Below are 18,297 nucleotides of genomic sequence, written 5' to 3'. Positions count from 1 at the left end.
TTGAGTGGGACGGAAGGCAATTGTGACGAAGGAAAAGATTATTACGAAGCTATGCGCAGATAAGCTTTGGCATGACAGTAGAAAAGGGGAACCGACTTAAAGATGAAAAGCCGAATCAGACCCTGAAGAATTACTGTAGAGTTGTTGATAAATATAAAGGGCACTAATGTAATTTTACATGGGCTGCGTCCCGTGCCTAGAAATAGATGAACAGTACTCCCGTACTGTTCACGCTGACTAGGCATTCGCTTTTGGCGTCACACTTGTATTTTCACTCCTTCAAGCCGAAGGTACATTTGTAATCTAATATTATTTGTACAAATAAGATAAATGGAAATAGATTAATAATAATGTTTAACAAAAGATTATATTACTTTCTGTACTTTGTATGAATGTTCTTCATCTCTCATCATGGTCATGAAGGCATGTTTTTCATAACCTTCGTCCTAGATTCATTATATCCGAAGGGAAATAATGACCCGAAGGACGAAGGGCTTTGACATTTAACATTTTATGTTGCCTTGTTCTTGATTCATAGCATTTGAGAACAAGTCCCCAACACAATTCATGACTAACATTTAGTCATTGTGATGAACTCTTTAATCATATTGGCATGGCCATGCACTTTCCAATCCAACTATCTTGGGGCCTCCACAGACATCTCTCCTATTATCTAAGAGGGGCAAATCCCATTTTGATCCACTCTTATTCTGTTCCGTGCTTTATGGTACATATGAAGATTCCTTTTATAACTACCCAGATACGGTGTAGCGATTGGAAGTCCCAAAACACATAACCACACATAGTGAGAAACAATGACGATCTATAGGTGTACAACTCGAAAATAACTGATGGCACATGCAAAACAACAATCCCATCAGTGTTTCGGGGTGGGTCAATCTAACACCATGTTCATTAACATGTGTCCACATTATTAATCTGATATATCTATATCCATGATCCGTAAAACATTTAATTAATACATGTGCTACTCTGTGCATACTCATTATTTCATACAACGATATGGAATATGGATTATGTAGAATAACACCATAATCAACAAAGAGTTTTACGAACAAGTCACATACTTGATAATCGATCTAAATGTTAGTTATTAAACAATACTTTATTCAATAGTACATAGACATAGTCATGACATAAGCCTCTCACACATTCACACTAAAATAACTGATGTAAGCACCTTATACCCATTGATCTTATGTGTGCCTCACAATTTACTTATGAAAGAGGTTTCGTCAATGGATCTGCAACATTTAATCCACATTGCAAATATTTATATCACCTCGTCCAGTGATCTCGCGAATGAGGTGACATCGACTTAATATATGTTTGGTCTTTTGGTGTGATCTAGGCTCGTTAGCCCGTGCAATGGTTCCACTATTATCACAATAGAGATCCACTGAGCTGGGCGCACTATGAACAACACCCAATAAAAAACAAATTTTCTGATCCAAACAACCTCTTTTGCAGCTTCTAAAGCTGCAATATACTCAGCTTCCGCGTCGAATCTACTACTGTATCTTGTTTGTAACTCCTCCAACTCACCGTTCCACCATTGACACAGAAAACAAAACCGGATTGCGATCTAGAATCATCTACGTCTATATAGAAGCTAGTATCAGTGTAATCAGTTACAATGAGTTTTTTCTCACCACCAAACACTAAGAACACATCCTTAGTTCTTAAATACTCAAGGATGTTCTTTATAGCTGTAGAGTGAGCTTCATCATAGTTTGATTGATACCTGCTCGTACCACTTACAACATACAAGACATCTGAGTGTGTATATAGCACTGCATACATGATGGAACCTATAGCCGAAGCATAAGGAATCACTTTCATCCTTTCTTGCTCATTAATTGTCACCGAAACATTTGGTGAAAACCGTTCAAAATCAGTGCGAATACACAATTGATCGAGTAGTCATAATAGAAGGAATCCACTTTTTTTCTAGATCATAAAGACTATGAAACTTTCTATCTTTTTCTCCACATAATCTATACGATACTTAAATTGTCCACAACCAGGTTCTCGAACCAAACATACCCTATCTACTAGCATTCAAACACGAGTCCTGACCTCCCTACCCCCATCTCCAGCCCCTCCGACGCGGCCCCACCATCTCCACCTCCCGGCCGAACAGACACGAACCAGGGACCAACGACAAATCTCGCGACCTCTCGAAATGAGCGGTACCGGAAGCAGCGTGTAGCGCGAGACGAACGCCGCCCTAATCCAAACCCTAGAGGCGGGAGGAAGACGGCGAGCGAACGCAGCAACGATTCCTGATCTCTAATATCCTAGCACGGCGGCGGCCGCGGCCGGATCTAGGGGTAACGAAGGATGTCGGACTCGGCATCGATGGCGGCCGCCATCGAGGCGCGGTTCAGCAGCCGCGACCTCATCGGCTGCGGTTCCTTCGGCGACGTCTATAAAGGGTACGGATGACGCCCCCACTCCCGTTCGGCAGTCCCTAAATTTCCTTTCCCTCTCGTTGCCTTCGCGCGGATTTTGAGCTCATGCACGGCAGGCGGCGGCCACGCTTGATTTAGCCGTTAATTTAGCTTCGGGTCGAGCGGCATTGCGGATTCGGGCGCTGGGGCTGGGTCCAGCGGGTAATTCGTGCGTCGAGTGTTGGTAGATAGTTGATCGAGCGGCCAGCTTGGTAGCGTCTGTGATGCTATCCATCTGCATGTCCGAGTTAGTTCCGTGCCATTGGTGGAGTTCATCGGGATCTAAAGGGAAATGACGCAGTTTGTTTGCTCAGTGTGGGATTTGGGCGTTGGGAACAAGCTGTGTCAGCGTGTCAATCGGGGATTTTTTTTTTGTAATTCACAACCCAGACAACTTTCATATGCTACTTCTATGTAAAAGGGTCTTCCCTTTGGACTAGAAACAATCATCAGTACGTGAAATGAAAAGTTCTGCTATGTACTTGTATCATTTCCCAAAATACCTGTTTTTACTTAACATATAATGCACATAGAAGTTGACATTGCAAAAAAACCTATTAGGCCGAGAGGATCTGAGTATGTATAGGGCAGAATATCAGGATTACAACATGACAGAGAGTTCAACTCGGGTACAACTACCTTAGGGGGTGGGATGTTTGGATCCAGGTGACTGAATTTTAGTCCTGTCACATCGGTTGTTTAGATTTAGTTAAAGTACTAAATGTATTCTAGCTACAAAACTAATTACACAGATGGGGACTAAACGATAAGACGAACTTATGAAGCCTAATTAGTCCATGATTTACCTATGTGATGCTACAATAAACATTTGCTAATCATGAATTAATTATGCTTAATAAATTTGTCTCACAGTTTAGTCTTTATCTGCATAATTAGTTTTGTAATTAAACTATATTTAATATTCGTAATTGGCATTCAAATATCCGATGTGATACGAACTAAACTTTAGTCAGGGGAACCAAACACCTCTTTAACCGACTCTAATTCTAACTCTGCTATCAATCTGATTCTATCCTATCTTTAATCAGAGTCGGTTAAGGTCTTCCTATATTATTAGAGATGACAATGGGTAAATATATTACTATCCCATACCCATACCCGCAACAAAAAAATAACCCCGTCGAGTCACCCATATCCGCTGGTGGGTATGGATTTACTCCCATACCCATACCCATGTGGGTATGGGTCACCTGTCGTGTCACCCGTACCCATAAAAATTAAACATCTATCAAAATAATACATTATACAAACATCAAGTATATCAATCTAAATACCATTACAAAGTTTCGAGCATCATTTAATCATCCACTCAACAACACCATGGATAATTGGATAAAGTAGCAACACTAGGATAGTACCACATAACACATTACATGTTTCATTATATGGTCATCAAATAGTTGTTAAGCCTTCTATGACATTACCACCAAAAAGTTTGTTAAATAGTCAAATAGATGGATGATCGAAGCCCAAGTTCACGCTTTTATACTGGGTATTTTATACCCATGGGTTAACGGGTATGGGTGAGGGCGGAACATTGGAATACCCATTTACCTACTGGGTGAAGGCTTTTGTTCAATAAGAGACCCATGGATAGAATATTTAGCTTGTATACATACCCTAATGACGTTTTATTACATGTTACTGTATTCTTCTTGGATCCTCTCCTATTGCATGAAAATCCAAGAAGCAAGTAGCCATCTCTCGATCTATTACTAAAGCAGAACTTCGTCCTCTTGCCACTACTACTGCTGAAATTATTTGGTTGCGATGGCTATTGACTGATCTTGGTGTCTCTTGCAACACTCCTACACCTTTTTATGTGATAACATGCTTGCTATACAGATTTCTCATGATCCTATGAAGCATGAACTTACTAAACATATTGGTGTTGATGCATCTTTCACCCGGTCTCATTGTCATCAGAAGACTATTGATCTTCAATATGTGCCTTCAGAATCTCAATTGACTGATTTCTTCACTAAAGCACAAACCAGAGCATAACATCACTTACACTTGATCAAACTCAACGCCTTAAATCCTCCACTTCCTCCTTGAGTTTGAGGGTGTGTGTGAAGGCCCATTAGGCCCATCCCATCTAAGGCCTGTTGACCTCTATATATACTCTATACAGTCCATATGGACAGGTTGCCTCTTGTCAATTCAAGGCTAGTAACAATTCTATCCTATCTTTAACCAGAGTTAGTTAAGGTCTTCCTCTATTATAGAACAACTGGGCCCTGATCTGATATGGCGTAGCTTGAAATACAAGAACATTCTATTCTAATGGGCATGTTGTCTACATGGAGGATGACATTATATTTGCCTGATTTCTTTATTTCCCTCATCAGTAGACATTTGCTTCACTTAAAATTTCCCATGAGTTGTACTTCATATTATTTCTGTTGCCTCATGTTTTATGTTGAATCTCATTGCTTACTCAAAGTCCTGTGTTATCTTTTTGTAGGTTTGACAAGGAACTGAATAAAGAGGTTGCTATAAAAGTCATTGATTTGGAAGAAGCGTGAGTCCCTTATGAATTTTACCACAACTTCTTATTTTTAACATATTAGTTGTTGTTTTCTTTTGTTTTGCACTGTCGCTAATTTTCCCTCGGAAAACACTTGAATAATTGGAACACCTTCTCATTCTACATTCTGTTTTCTCTGGATTTCTTCCGCCAAGAATTTAGCCAAGCTGTTAATTCATTTTGAACCGTTTCCATTGCAGTGAGGATGACATTGAAGACATCCAAAAGGTTGTGGTTTCTCCTTGTGCTCTATATTGTATGCTAGGCTGTCATAGATCAACTTACCCGGTCGATACTGTAGGGGCGTCCCCTACAGTTTTCATGGTAAAAAAAAACTTACTTGGTCGATATGCAAGTTCCTAAAGGCTTTATTTCCTGTTGCAGGAGATATCTGTTTTGTCACAATGCCGGTGCCCATATATTACCGATTATTACGGCTCTTATCTTCACCAGACTAAATTGTGGATAGTAATGGAATACATGGCTGGTGGTTCTGTTGCTGATCTTGTATGTTTTGTATATCCTTTCTCAATTGATCCTTATAATGTTTAATACAATGCAGATAACTGTGAAGTTAGTGCTCCATTGACCATTCCATCATCACCTGTCAAACACCATTATAAACTACTTGATGATAATTGATGTTGTTCGTTCATTTCCATCATTCCATGTGCAGCTTCAAGCTGGTCCTCCTCTGGATGAAATGTCTATTGCATGCATTCTGAGGGACTTGTTACACGCAATTGAGTATCTACATTCCGAAGGAAAAATTCACCGTGATATTAAAGGTTTTACTCCTCCCCCCTTTCCCTTTCTTATCCAGATGTTTCTTGTGAATGTCCGCGACTATTTGGAACAATTACTGACCCAGTAGTAATTGAACTATCCAAACCTCATCAATCTTTCTTATGAGGATATAAATTGGAATAAATCTTCAAATAAGCTTGGCTTACTTTAGGTGGTAATGGATAATTTTTCCAGCTTGACTTGCCTTATCACGATCTGGATGTAATCTCTTGTTGCAAAATGTATTATATATGTCTCAATGGCTCTTTCCATTTGGTCTTTGTAATCTCTTGATGTTTAGCTAATTGGTGAAACTCAAGTCTTTCAATTGAGTAGTAACTGCAGAGACAAGTGGTGTTTTTTTCTTGAACCACGCAGGAGAACTGCACGTCATTTCATTTAAAGTAGAAAAAACAAATACATCGGGTAGGCAGAACTGCAGAAGGATGCCCAACCCGAACACCACACACACAAAACTAGGGACTTCACACAGAACGGAGCTGACCCAGACCACCAGACCTACCCGGCTGTGGCCTGGACCTTTTACAAAGCTCCTGGAGGTTGGCAGCTCCAGCCCTACAAGTGGTGTGTTGTACCTCCAGTAACAGACTCATAATTGTTAAGTAGTTTATGTGTCTGCTTATTCTCTCCTGTTTGTATGTCTAATAAGACTATAAGAGGAACAGGAGGCTTCTTGATAAGGGTAGCACACTATTCTGTAAAAGCCAATAGTGTAATAGCAGTATAGCTTTAGCAATATAGCATACAGTCTTTCTCATGGAACATGTTTCTATGAAAAAATAGTTTGTTAGTGGTTGATTGATATTACTCTTGCATTACAAATACTGTTTGGGAAACATATCCAATGCATTTGAACTACCTTAATCAAATAGCTGCTGCCATCCCACCCTGGGATGTGTAGATCATATCTTATACTTTCTGTCAAGTTAGTTGATGATTACTTTATGATACAATACAATGAACTTTTTTACCATCTATTAATTGTTCCTTTTGAATTCCTTGGCTGTATAAAAAGTTTGGATCTTATTTGTTGTTCAATTTGTACTTGTTTGGGCTAATACTTAATATGTTGAAGGGTGGGTGAAAAATTGTTTTTGCTGTTGGTAGTAGCATGAGCCTGGATAGATTTGAAATCTTAGAGGTGCTGGTGACGTGAAGAGAGAGCAAAACCCTCACCAAGGCACCTTATTCATAAATCTACATGTTTGGTGCTTTGATGATGGATGGTTGGTAATGCTCTTCCACTGATACAGTTATGTGGAGGATTTCACAAATACAGATAATCCTATTGATGTGCAAGGACTAATTATTGGGATATTTTGTCATTAGTGTAATTTTTCTTGTCTTGAAAGTTGTAAAGCCAAGGATGTTAAATATTGAAGCGAAAACATTGTTTGATATTTTGCAGCGGCAAATATCCTCCTCACTGAAAGTGGAGACGTGAAGGTATAACTTTTATGAAGGGAAGGTTCTGCATTTAGGAATGCTTTCCATTGTGGTACATCTATATCTATTGTTGATTTTTAGTTCATAATATGTATTCTGTTGTTACTATGTGTATTCCATAGGTTGCGGACTTTGGTGTTTCTGCACAGCTGACTAAAACAATGTCTAGGAGGAAGGTATAACCTTAGCCATTCTTCTGTTACGTCAGATTGCTTAGTGTTTCTGGCTTTCTGAACATGCATTAGGAACCTATTAAGCCTTAACTACACATCTACCGGTAAATCTTTGAAGTAAATCAATGTTATTTATTCTAGATAAACTGCTTAGCTGTCGATTTCACACAACCACAATTGAACTGTCAGTCTTGTTTCTTAATATAAAACTTGATGGTTGTGTTTGTCATATATGTGTTGTGCTAGTAAGAGCATCTCCGACAAACTAGCCAAATAGCTCGTCAAGCCAAATTTAGGCTAGTCAACAGCAAAATAACTCTCCAACAGACTAGCTAACTGACTCGCCAAGCTACCCGACTCTCCAAATTAGCTCCCTCACTAGCCAAACTTAGCTAGCCACTTGACTAGCCAAACTAGATAAATAGTCTGTTGGAGTGAGATGCTATATATAGAGTGTAATCTTTATGAAAACATAAATAGAGTCAAATAGAAAGCCAAAAATCAAGAGTCTCTTGGAGATGCTCTAAACATTGATATGCGTCTTTTTCAGCTCAAATGGAGCATGTCCTTGTCAAGCAGTGTTTAAACATTATGGCTTCCATTGTAAAACTAGGAGTAACCTGTGCAATTGCATGTGTATATTTGGAAACTACAATTTTATTCTGTATATAACTCTAATGTCTATGGCTAAAAATGCATCTGTGTTTTGTTTTCTACACAGCTATTATCGATGTAGTAAAAATCGACACTGTTACAATTGGCCATGCAATATTAGTATTACGATGGTCACTTGGCCCTTGAGTCTCATCAGTTGCTTTTCATGTATGTAAATTAGATATACCTTCATTGTAGTCAATGGACTTCTGGTATAATTATTAGTTTATCCTTGGAAGACCTGATGCTGTGGTGAGAGCTGTCTCACTGAGTTACTACGTAGGTCATGGGTTCGAAGCAGCCTCTCCGTATTACTAGGGGAAATAAAGGCTCTTCGGTTTATCTCTTTCTGAGATCCCACTCGTGGGAGGAGCCTCTGGCACTGGGTCTGCCCTTGGAAGCATATTGGCTGGCTGTATTTTAATTGCAGATTGCATCCATTGGGAAATTTAAAATTGGTGACAAATTGGTGTTTGCTAATGAGTGCAGCCTTCTAAGAGGTACCCAACCAAGTAGGGCAAAGTACTGTTTTCAGGAAATTAACCAGCCATTTGCTATGAACCAACCAACTAATCAGGGTGGAGCTATATGTTCTTGTCATGGTCAGATGCTCCTATAACATTTATTAAATCCTATATAAATTTACTGTTGATTATGTTAGTGGAGCTGACGACCCCAATAGCCTTGGCTCTGCGGGAAAAAAAATCTTTCCTTCATGTTAATTGGTGGATTGTATGAGTTCCTTACATATCGTTTTCCTCTTCTAAGTACTGTTCAAATGCTACGCCCATCTACAAGGTGGTTGAATCATTGCTGATTTTTCTTCAAGTGCCTTATCACGGAGCAAAATGGCCATGTGGTTTGACCTGTTTATGATTGCTGCTTACACTGGCGTTTACAAGTTCATCATGGTCACATGTGGCTTGAGGGTGTATGTGGTTCATGGTAATGGCATAGCTCATTGTTTTGTATCATAAATCCAAAATAATATGTTTACTGTTTCGGTGCATTAGTGTTATGGTCGGCCACCACTATAGGCGCTGACCACAGGTCACAGGCGGTCAGAGAGATTAGATAAGGCTTATTTAATAGAGGAGAGATTATCTCAGGTTAGTTAGATATAGATGGGAGATTATCTCAGGTTAGTTGGATATGGATTAGAAGAGATCTTAGATCTCTTATCCTTAGATCAAGATAAGCATTGGCAGGGATATAAATACTTGTAAGTGGTCATCTAATGGAAGCAAGCAGAAGCAACAATTGTTGCTACCTGCGCCCAGCAGCAACTCTCGCCTCCTCTCTGTTCCTACGCCCAACAGCCCAGGAACACCTAGCCACAACGCCCGTGCGCCGTGATCTCCAGCCTCCTCACCCCTATTCCCTACATGACATCCCCGACAGGATCAATAATCCCATCAATCTGGTATCGGCAATGTCAGGTCCTCCACCCACCACATCCACACGCCATCAACGACATCTGCGACCCCACCACCGCCCGCCACATCCCTTGCCATCCATTCTCCCTTACCCACGCCACCCATAACCCCAGAATCCGTCGCACAGGCGGTCACCGATCTCACCCGCTCTGTGGCGACCATCACCACCTTCCTGTCCAACACCTTCCTGCAATCCAGCAACCCAACACAACACCACCTCCAGCCACTGCTACCAGCCTTACCACCGGCGTCGATTCCCCAACTCCTAGGGCCCACCTAGACAACCAGCAACCCCGTCCCCATCGACCTCCTGCCCATGCCACCATCGCCATCGCCAATTCCATCATACGTCCTGCCACCACCACAACCCCCCAATACACGATGGCGACAATCTCAACCACAGCTGCACCACCCAACACTAGCCCCAACGGGGTTTTTTATGGCGGGGTCGATGGAACCCTGATTTACAGGGAGCCAACCAATGACCGTGGCAGCCCTGCCATCCCGCAATACCAGGGTATCGCCCCGGAGCCAACATCCGCCATGACTCCGCCCTGTTTCTACAAGCTGGAGTTCCCCACCTACGACGGTGCTGCAGATCCCCTCCTCTGGCTCAATCAGTGCGAGCAGTTCTTCCGAGAACAACGAACGATGGCCTCGGACCGCACATGGCTGGCTTCCTACCACCTCACAGGCGCAACCCAGACGTGGTACTATGCCCTTGAGCAGGACGAGGGTATGCCCTCATAGGAGCACTTTCGTGAGCTGTGCTCCCTCCGCTTTGGGCCGACCGTGCGGGGTACACGCCTCTCCGAGATGGCGTGCCTTCCGTTCACCTCCACAGTGCAGGACTACGCCGCTTCAACGTAGTGCTGTGCCACTCCCGCAACCTCTCGGCACCCAGAAGGCCAAGTTGTTCGTGGGCGGGCTCCCGGACCACATCCACATTGACGTCGACCTTCGCGAGCCGTCGGACCTCCAGTCGGCCATGTACTTGGCCTAGGCCTTTGAGACCCGTGCAGCCGTGTCACCGCCGGCCCCGACAGCACGGGGCGCTGAACCCTCGCCGCTCCAGGGCCAACCTGCGCCAAACCGAGCCCCGCTGGGCGCGCTGCTGAGCAAACGCCGCACCAGCACCTGGGCAGCGCGCAAGCCCCGGCAGAAACCGGCGGACCTGCTCGTCAGTTTCGTCGTCTCTCTCCGGCTGCACAACAAGACCACATGCGTCAAGGACTCTGCTACAACTGCGACGAACCATACGTCCGCGGCCACGTCTGTCAACGCCTCTTCTACTTGGAGTTGGCTGACTTCGTTGACAACGATATCCCGACCAACATCTTTGCTGCAAGCCTGCAACAGGTCTTGATGACCACGGCGTTGTGGCAGGTACTGATCCGGTGGATGAACTTTCACCGCCTCTACTCAGACTTCCAGCTCGAGGACGAGCTGTTTGCGTAGGCCGGGAGAGGTTATGGTCGGCCACCACTATAGGCGCTGACCACAGGTCACAGGTTGCCAGAGAAATTAGATAAGGCTTATCTAATAGAAGAGAGATTATCTTAGGTTAGTTAGATATAGACGAGAGATTATCTCAGGTTAGTTAGATATAGAAGAGAGATTATCCCAGGTTAGTTGGATATGGATTAGAAGAGATCTCAGATCTCTTATCCTTAGATCAAGATAAGCATTAGCAGAGATATAAATACTTGTAAGTGGTCATCTAATGGAAGCATGCAGAAGCCGCAATTGTTGATACCTGCGCCCAGCAGCAGCTCTCGCTTCCTCTCTGTTCCTGCGCCCAACAGCCTAGGGTTCCTCACCTCCTCTCTGTGCAGCGCCCAGGAACACCCAGCCACGGCGCCCCGTGATCTCCAGCCTCCATCTCTTCACCCCTATTCCCTATGTGACATCCCCGGTAGGATCAGGAATCCTATCAATTAGTGTGACTGAGAATGCTGCCATGAGTCATGCTACCATCTGGTGAGTGATAGAGTGCCACACTAGGTTATATGCATTCATGTTTGGTCTGGGTAGTGGGGAACCTTGGTTATGCTTAGGCATCATGAGTTGTTTTTTTACTTAAGGAGTGTAGGAAGGGAGGAAAGTAGTGGATGGTTCAAAGTTTTATTTGTAAGCATGAACTTAGAACTTGTTCGTATTGATTGCTCTATATGGAAGGCCTTATCTGTTATGTTGATATTTTAGCATTTTAACACTTAGCTTCAGGACAAGCATGCACTCATTTGTTTAAATTTTATGGCAAAATATTCTCTTTGAAAAATTACATTGATTAAAGGGTGAGCATTTGTACTGCTGGTCTGCTGCTAATGATTTCAAACTGTTCAGACATTTGTTGGAACTCCCTTTTGGATGGCACCTGAGGTTATTCAAAATTCTGAAGGGTACAATGAGAAGGTACTTGTGCATTTGCTAAATAAATTTATTAGTAGTGAGCTTTTATAGACAAGGCTGTTTCAATGCAGGCAGATATCTGGTCTTTAGGTATCACTGCCATTGAAATGGCTAAAGGTGAACCCCCTCTGGCAGATATTCATCCCATGAGAGTTCTTTTCATCATACCTCGTGAAAATCCTCCGCAGGTAATTTGATTAATTTTCAGTAACTTGCCAAAAGTACCAGTACACATTTCTATGCAAGAAGATAAAAGTTTTGTATTAATATGCAGCTTGATGAGCATTTCTCGAAACCAATGAAAGAGTTTGTCTCACTATGTTTAAAGAAGAATCCAGCAGAGGTAAAATAATAATAATAACCGTTATCGTTATTGGTTATTGTTGTTGTGGAAGGGCAGGCCTGATGCAGTGGTGACCGGTGAGAGCTGTTGAGTCACCAGGTCACAGGTTCGAAGCAGCCTCTCTGCATTTGCAGCGGGAAGGCTTTGCCTGAGTTTATTCCTTTTTCAAACTCCCACTCAGTGGCAGACCTAGGATTTTGATATAGTGTGTGCCGCAATAAAAAAATCATAGTGAAAACTATCACAACAATAAAAAATGAGATACATTTCTAAATTGCAGCACAAATCATTAGTTGCACATTTACAATCAAAACTAGCATCAAGGGTTTAGAAATCACACTACAAACCTTAAAAACTGGGAATTAAAAATCACAAACATTGTTCAAGACTGGGATAGCTGTCTGCCGGAGCAACAGGCGCGGCAGCCTGGCGGCTGGCGCTGGCCAGCCTCGTCTGGCGTCTAGTGGCTTTGCGAGCTGCTATGGCGGCGGCGCGCAGCGAACCTGTGTGGGCTGACGGCTGCGGGAGCGTGACGAACCTGCAGGACAGCGGGAGCATGGGTGTGGCGTGACAGGAACCTACAAATTTGTGTGAGCGTGGTTGGCGAGTGCTACGGCGGCGACGTGAGACGAGAAGCGCTAGTGCGAGCTCTGCAGGCGGCGATGGCGGGAGCTCTGAAGACTACCGCTACGTAACAAGGGCCAACCGGCCAAGGCATCAGGCAACATGCAACACTGGCTTGAAGACACTGTGGGCTGGGGGGTCTTGGTGGGCAAGCTTAGGGTGTGCCGTGGCCCACTAGGAACCCCTGTGGGTTCGCCCCTGCTCCCACTTATATGGTCCACCCTTATTGTTATTGTTATTATTATTGTTGTTGGTATTAAGCTGCATGCACGTGCAACCCAACAGTTTAAGCTGATAGGAGGAGGTGGACAATTCACTTATATTGTATTTCAACACTCCCTCTTACGTCGAGCCTCTCTTGGGTCCCAGACGTGGAATATGAGCGAGAAACAATTATTTTATTTTAATTGCGCTAACTAGGATTCAAACTAGAGACCTCTGGCTCTAATACCATATTAAGTTGCAATGTTGCATGCACCAACCAATTTAGCTCAAAAGCTTAAGTTGATAGGAAGAGGTGAACAATTCACTTATAATATATTTGAACAGTTGGAACTCAAGTTAGGAGTGTCGTTTCAATTAGAAATTTAGTAAAATACATTTCTGGTCCTTAAACTTGTCGTGTTGTGTCATCCCGGTCCATAAACTTTCAAAGTATGTCTCTTAAAGCCTTATTCGTTGTTCGGGTCTCTCTTAGGTCTAAACGGATTTTTGTTTCACCATACAGACTAGAACTGGCATATGGACCCCATATGTCAGCCTATGTACCTCTTCTCTTTCTTTTCTCGGTTCTCTCTCACCTTCCCGTGTTTTGCCCATCGCCGTTGCTCGCCATGATGTACCTGTCGCTGCTGCTCCTCCATCTCCAGCGACATGCCGAGGCACAAATCGCTGCGGTGGCCATGCCGCAACAGTTGGTTCTAGGCAACATCCCAGCCAAACAGAGGCGAGTCTGTCAGTCTAAACCACGGATTTGTATTCAAAACTTCAAGGTGTCGTTCAGCCATCGGTTACATGACACGAAACGGCGTGATGGAGTCAGAGCTCACCTTAATCAAGCGGATCGGAGCGGGACCGGATCAGGGGAGCTTGGCGATGGCTGCGATGAGGCCAATGGAGGCGCCTCCCTTGACCTTGGTCTCCTGCGCCTCACGGATATTCTGCATCTGGAGCATCCGCTCCATGACGAGCTCTTACTGAAACTTCTCATAGGCACGACGCTCGGGCTAGCACTTCCAGGGGAGGTACAACTCGGCGACACGACACTTGTTGATCGGGATGAGGTGCGCCGTGCGCGCACTGGTCGTGGTAGGCGAGCAGCACCTGGGCCTCCGCCATCTCTGCCTGCGTGGCGATTTGGGGCTTCGAGGAGCCTAGCTCCACGCCGGCCGCCGCCGCTGCCGTCTCCATTTGTCACTCTCGCCGGCGAGGTCATCCCGTCGATAAATTGGGTGAAGCGGGCTTGGTGTGGCTTTTGGTCGGGAGTGGTGACTGGATTGAGGTTTTTTTGGAACGCTGGTATCCCAAGAATGGGTTCGTAAGAAAATAGTAGATACATAGTCTGACATATGGGGTTCATATGTCAGTTGTAGGCTGCATGGTAAAACCACAATCAGTTTGGACCTAAGAAAGACCCGAACAACGAATAAAGTTTTATCAGACATACTTTAAAAGTTTATGTACCAAGATGACATAGACATACTTTAAAAGTTTATGGACCGAGATGACACAACACGACAAGTTTTTTTTTTTTTTTTTTTTTTGAGAACGCGCAGGAGAACTGCGCATCTTATATAATAAAGAGGAAGAGAAACATTACAAAAGAGGAGATGTTGCAAAGCAAATCTCCCAAAGACCCACAAAATTCCGAAAGAAATTACATAGAAGTACTGAAACTAGACCCGACCTCGCCCAGGGCAGCAACTAAGCCCATACTACCGACCTCCTTAGCTCCTGCTAAAACCCAGCAAACACACTCATCTGAGAAACATCTAAGAATCCTGGGCAATGAAGGAGACTCCCCATGAAACACTGCTCTGTTTCTCTGAAGCCATAGGCACCAAGCCCCCAGGATTATCAGAGAGTTAAGTCCCTTTTTCCTTGTCTTGGTAACTCTAAGGCACACCTTTCCCCACCATTCTGAAAAATTTCCCTCATCAGCAGTCGGAGTGAGATGCCCCAAGCCAATAGCAGCAAGAATTGTATGCCAAAATTGCCGGGCAAAAATGCACGTAGTAAGGAGGTGCTGAATTGTCTCTTGGGCTTGATCACACATTGGGCAAACATCTGGGTGTGGCAGTCCCCTCAACTGTAATCTGTCAGCACGACAAGTTTAAGGAACGGAAATGTATTTTACTCATTAGAAATTACTCATATTAAGGGAAAGGAGAAACTGTATGTCACTTTAGTTAAATAGGGAAAACCAGCAACTGGTAAAAAGTTCAACATGTGCAAACCTTCTAGCTAAACTAGGTCTTGAATCACTGCCAAATGACCTAAACCGCAACACCTGTCTAACTACCTAGCTTAATTATGCCTGATTATGGCATTCGCATATTGTATGTTCTAGAACAGAATCTGTATATGTATGCTTGAATGGATTGAAGTTTGTTCTTCTGCCTTACTTTTGCCTAATGCTCTCTCACTTCCTCACAGAGGCCTAGTGCCAAGGAGCTTCTTAAGCATCGTTTCATAAAAAATGCCCGAAAGACTCCAAAGCTTTTGGAGCGAATAAGGTTTGTGGTTATTCTTTCTTAGTGAAAATTGAGTAAATTGATGCACTCGAATGTTTATATCATTCTGTGTGCCTTCTATTACTGTTATTGGTAGAGAGCGGCCAAAATTTGCAGCAAAAAGCATGGATGCCACACAAAATGGGCAAACACATGATGAAGAGGAGGATTTTGGTACAGGCACTATCAAGGTCAATAGGACAAAAGATACAGCTCCATCTTTGAGGTATATTTAAGTCATCATTAAGTAATTTTTGGTGTGTCTTCACTTACCTGATTCTTTTTTCTACTCTAGTCAAGGAACAGTTAGGAAATCTGCAGTCAGAGATTTTTCTGATAGATCAGAGGGCACAGGAACTGTCCGAGTTGTTTCAAGGCCTCCTCAAATCGCCTCCACGAAGGATGGTAGATCTGATATGCCTCAAAGTCCAAAAGCACCAATACGCACAGCTGATCGAGAAAATCAGTGGAGGTCATCAGGGACTGGATCTGAAGAATCTCTCTCTCTCAGAGATACTCAGAGCGGACGAGGGAGAGTAGAAAGTTCTACTGATGACGTAATATTTTGGCTTTTGGCATGCAATTTGGTTAAATCATGATGATTTCACTAACTATAAGTTTTTACCAGAATGATCACTCTGTAAGTGGGTCAGGAACTGTTGTGTTACGCTCTCCAAGAGCATCTCAGTTGTACTCAACAGCTAGCAACCACAGTGCCAAGGTAAGTTACAAACACTACTTATACATTTTTAAGATTAACATCCTTACTGTCTATGTAAGACATGGCAAAGATAGAACTGAGGAGCAGCAGCTAACACATCTTTACTTCTTAGCCTCCCAGCAGATTCTCCTCTTATGAAGATATGTCTAATAGTGGGACAGTTGTTCGGACCCAAAATGAAGACCCAGAAACTCCACGATCTTCAAGGTCAAGGCTGGGGATCCAAGAAAAAACATCAAATGCTCCTCTTGAGGATAGTGCCATTAACCTTGCAGAGGTGATGCACATTAACAATTTGTTGGCAGTTTTTTGTTTGTGGTTATTAGTCGATGCATAATTATAATGTACATGGTGGTACATGCAGGCAAAGGCTGCTTTGCAGGCTGGGTTAAGAAAGGGAAATGCTCGAGAAAGACCTTTTATCAACAGGCATGAAAAGGGATCACATGAGCATAGATCTTCTGGAGTAAATAGTCAAGAGGTTCAAAGGTATTTCAAGCTTACCTTTACCTGTGTTTAATTTCATTGATAGAAACACTTTGCCCTTATTATTAAAGTTTTTTTAAACCAAAGTGTGTTCTTTATCCTAGCGAGGATGTGGACACGCAGAAAGGTCACAAATTACGGCAATTACCTGATGGGCAGTCAGCCTCTCGTGCTAGTTCTGTAGCTTCACCTGCAGTCTCATCATTGCTACTCCCTTCCCTGAAAGAGGTAAAGTTACATTGGATTTGTTTTTTTTTTCTGTTTTACTAAATCTGCAGAAATTTTATTTTGGTCATTGAAATTTTCATGTTTATTTTAATTTGACCCCTTCATATTTTCTCTCTAAGAAACTGTATTAATATTTTGAGGTACCAATGTACCGTGAGAGTGCTTAAGTGTTCATTCAGACCAGTCAATCTTTTGCTTTCATTGCATCCCTCCGGACATGTCTTCCAACTTTTGGACATTATTGCTTTCATGATGTAGGCTACTGGTGACAAGTTTGATCGGCCTGCTGTTCATGCCTTCCTTGATTCCTTGATGGATTTAGAACGTGATATACCTGGATCATGCGAAGTACTGGTTGGCAGATTGCTACACCGGCTAGGGAGGTGCGACCATCACTATGCTCTCACGATCTTACGATAGAGAGATTCACCTTGTGCAGTTATCTCACCTCATGATGGCTCACATTACCTTCCCGCAGCTCAAAGGATTCCTCATTGCAAGGTCTTCAGGAGACGGCGATGTCAATTTTCACTAAGGAACCTGAACCTCCCTCTGAAAAAGCAGGCGACAAGAAGTTAGCTAATATGCCACCATTGGCTGCTCCTACCGTGAGCCCACTGGCAAGGTTCCTTCTCACAAGGTTGGTTCAGAGTCACATATTTTTCAGCTTGCTTAGTAATACCCATGACAAGTAACAAGTTTCTGCCATCTTTGCAGGTGGCAAAACCAAGTTTCTCAAGATCTTAACTCTGTTTGATCCCTGCGATGCAGAAAAGTGATTTCATGTTCGATTCGGTGTATAATTAATATTTTTCAGTGTACATAATGCAAACTTTAGAACTTTATTTCATCCAGTCGGTCTCAACCACCTGTTATTTCATTTGTTTTGTTCATGGCGAATACTCCCTCTGTCCCCAATTAAAATTTGTTTTACAATTAATGTATGTGTTGTATATATATGTTTAGTTTCATAATCATCCATATGAATATGGATGTAAAAATCTAGAGCTAGTACGAGTACTATTTTTGGGCTAGTTTGAGAACGTCATTTTCCAAGGATTTTCATTTTCTCAAGTAAAATTAGTTTATTTTTTCTTAGGTCATGTTTTTCTCTTTATTTTGAGGAATTGGAATCTAACTAATGCTACTTTTTTTTAGAATGTGACATTCTATAACTATCTAAAGTTTATATATAAGTATATCTCAAATT

The 18,297-nt window shown here is 42.8% G+C and overlaps 1 protein-coding gene and 1 pseudogene across 1 annotated transcript; one reads left to right on the top strand and one right to left on the bottom strand.

Moving 5' to 3' along the window:
- The first annotated feature begins 2,364 nt into the window (after positions 1 to 2,364).
- On the top strand, positions 2,365 to 17,844 carry LOC542105 (GCK-like kinase MIK). Its single transcript, NM_001111738.1, is given in 20 exon segments — positions 2,365 to 2,459; positions 4,963 to 5,019; positions 5,226 to 5,253; positions 5,410 to 5,532; positions 5,702 to 5,813; positions 7,241 to 7,278; positions 7,401 to 7,454; positions 11,888 to 11,956; positions 12,025 to 12,141; positions 12,228 to 12,296; positions 15,576 to 15,655; positions 15,750 to 15,878; positions 15,948 to 16,209; positions 16,281 to 16,373; positions 16,486 to 16,650; positions 16,738 to 16,862; positions 16,964 to 17,087; positions 17,346 to 17,470; positions 17,566 to 17,727; positions 17,805 to 17,844. Coding segments are annotated over 20 exon segments (2,067 nt in total).
- Positions 14,000 to 15,569, bottom strand: LOC118473010 (NADH dehydrogenase [ubiquinone] 1 beta subcomplex subunit 7-like; annotated as a pseudogene).
- Positions 17,845 to 18,297: the final 453 nt, after the last annotated feature.

This window comes from Zea mays, chromosome 7, assembly GCF_902167145.1.
Source record: "Zea mays cultivar B73 chromosome 7, Zm-B73-REFERENCE-NAM-5.0, whole genome shotgun sequence".
Classification (NCBI taxonomy): domain Eukaryota; kingdom Viridiplantae; phylum Streptophyta; class Magnoliopsida; order Poales; family Poaceae; genus Zea; species Zea mays.
The sequence above is the reverse complement of the archived record's forward strand: the minus strand, read 5'-3'. Positions and strand labels throughout refer to the sequence as shown.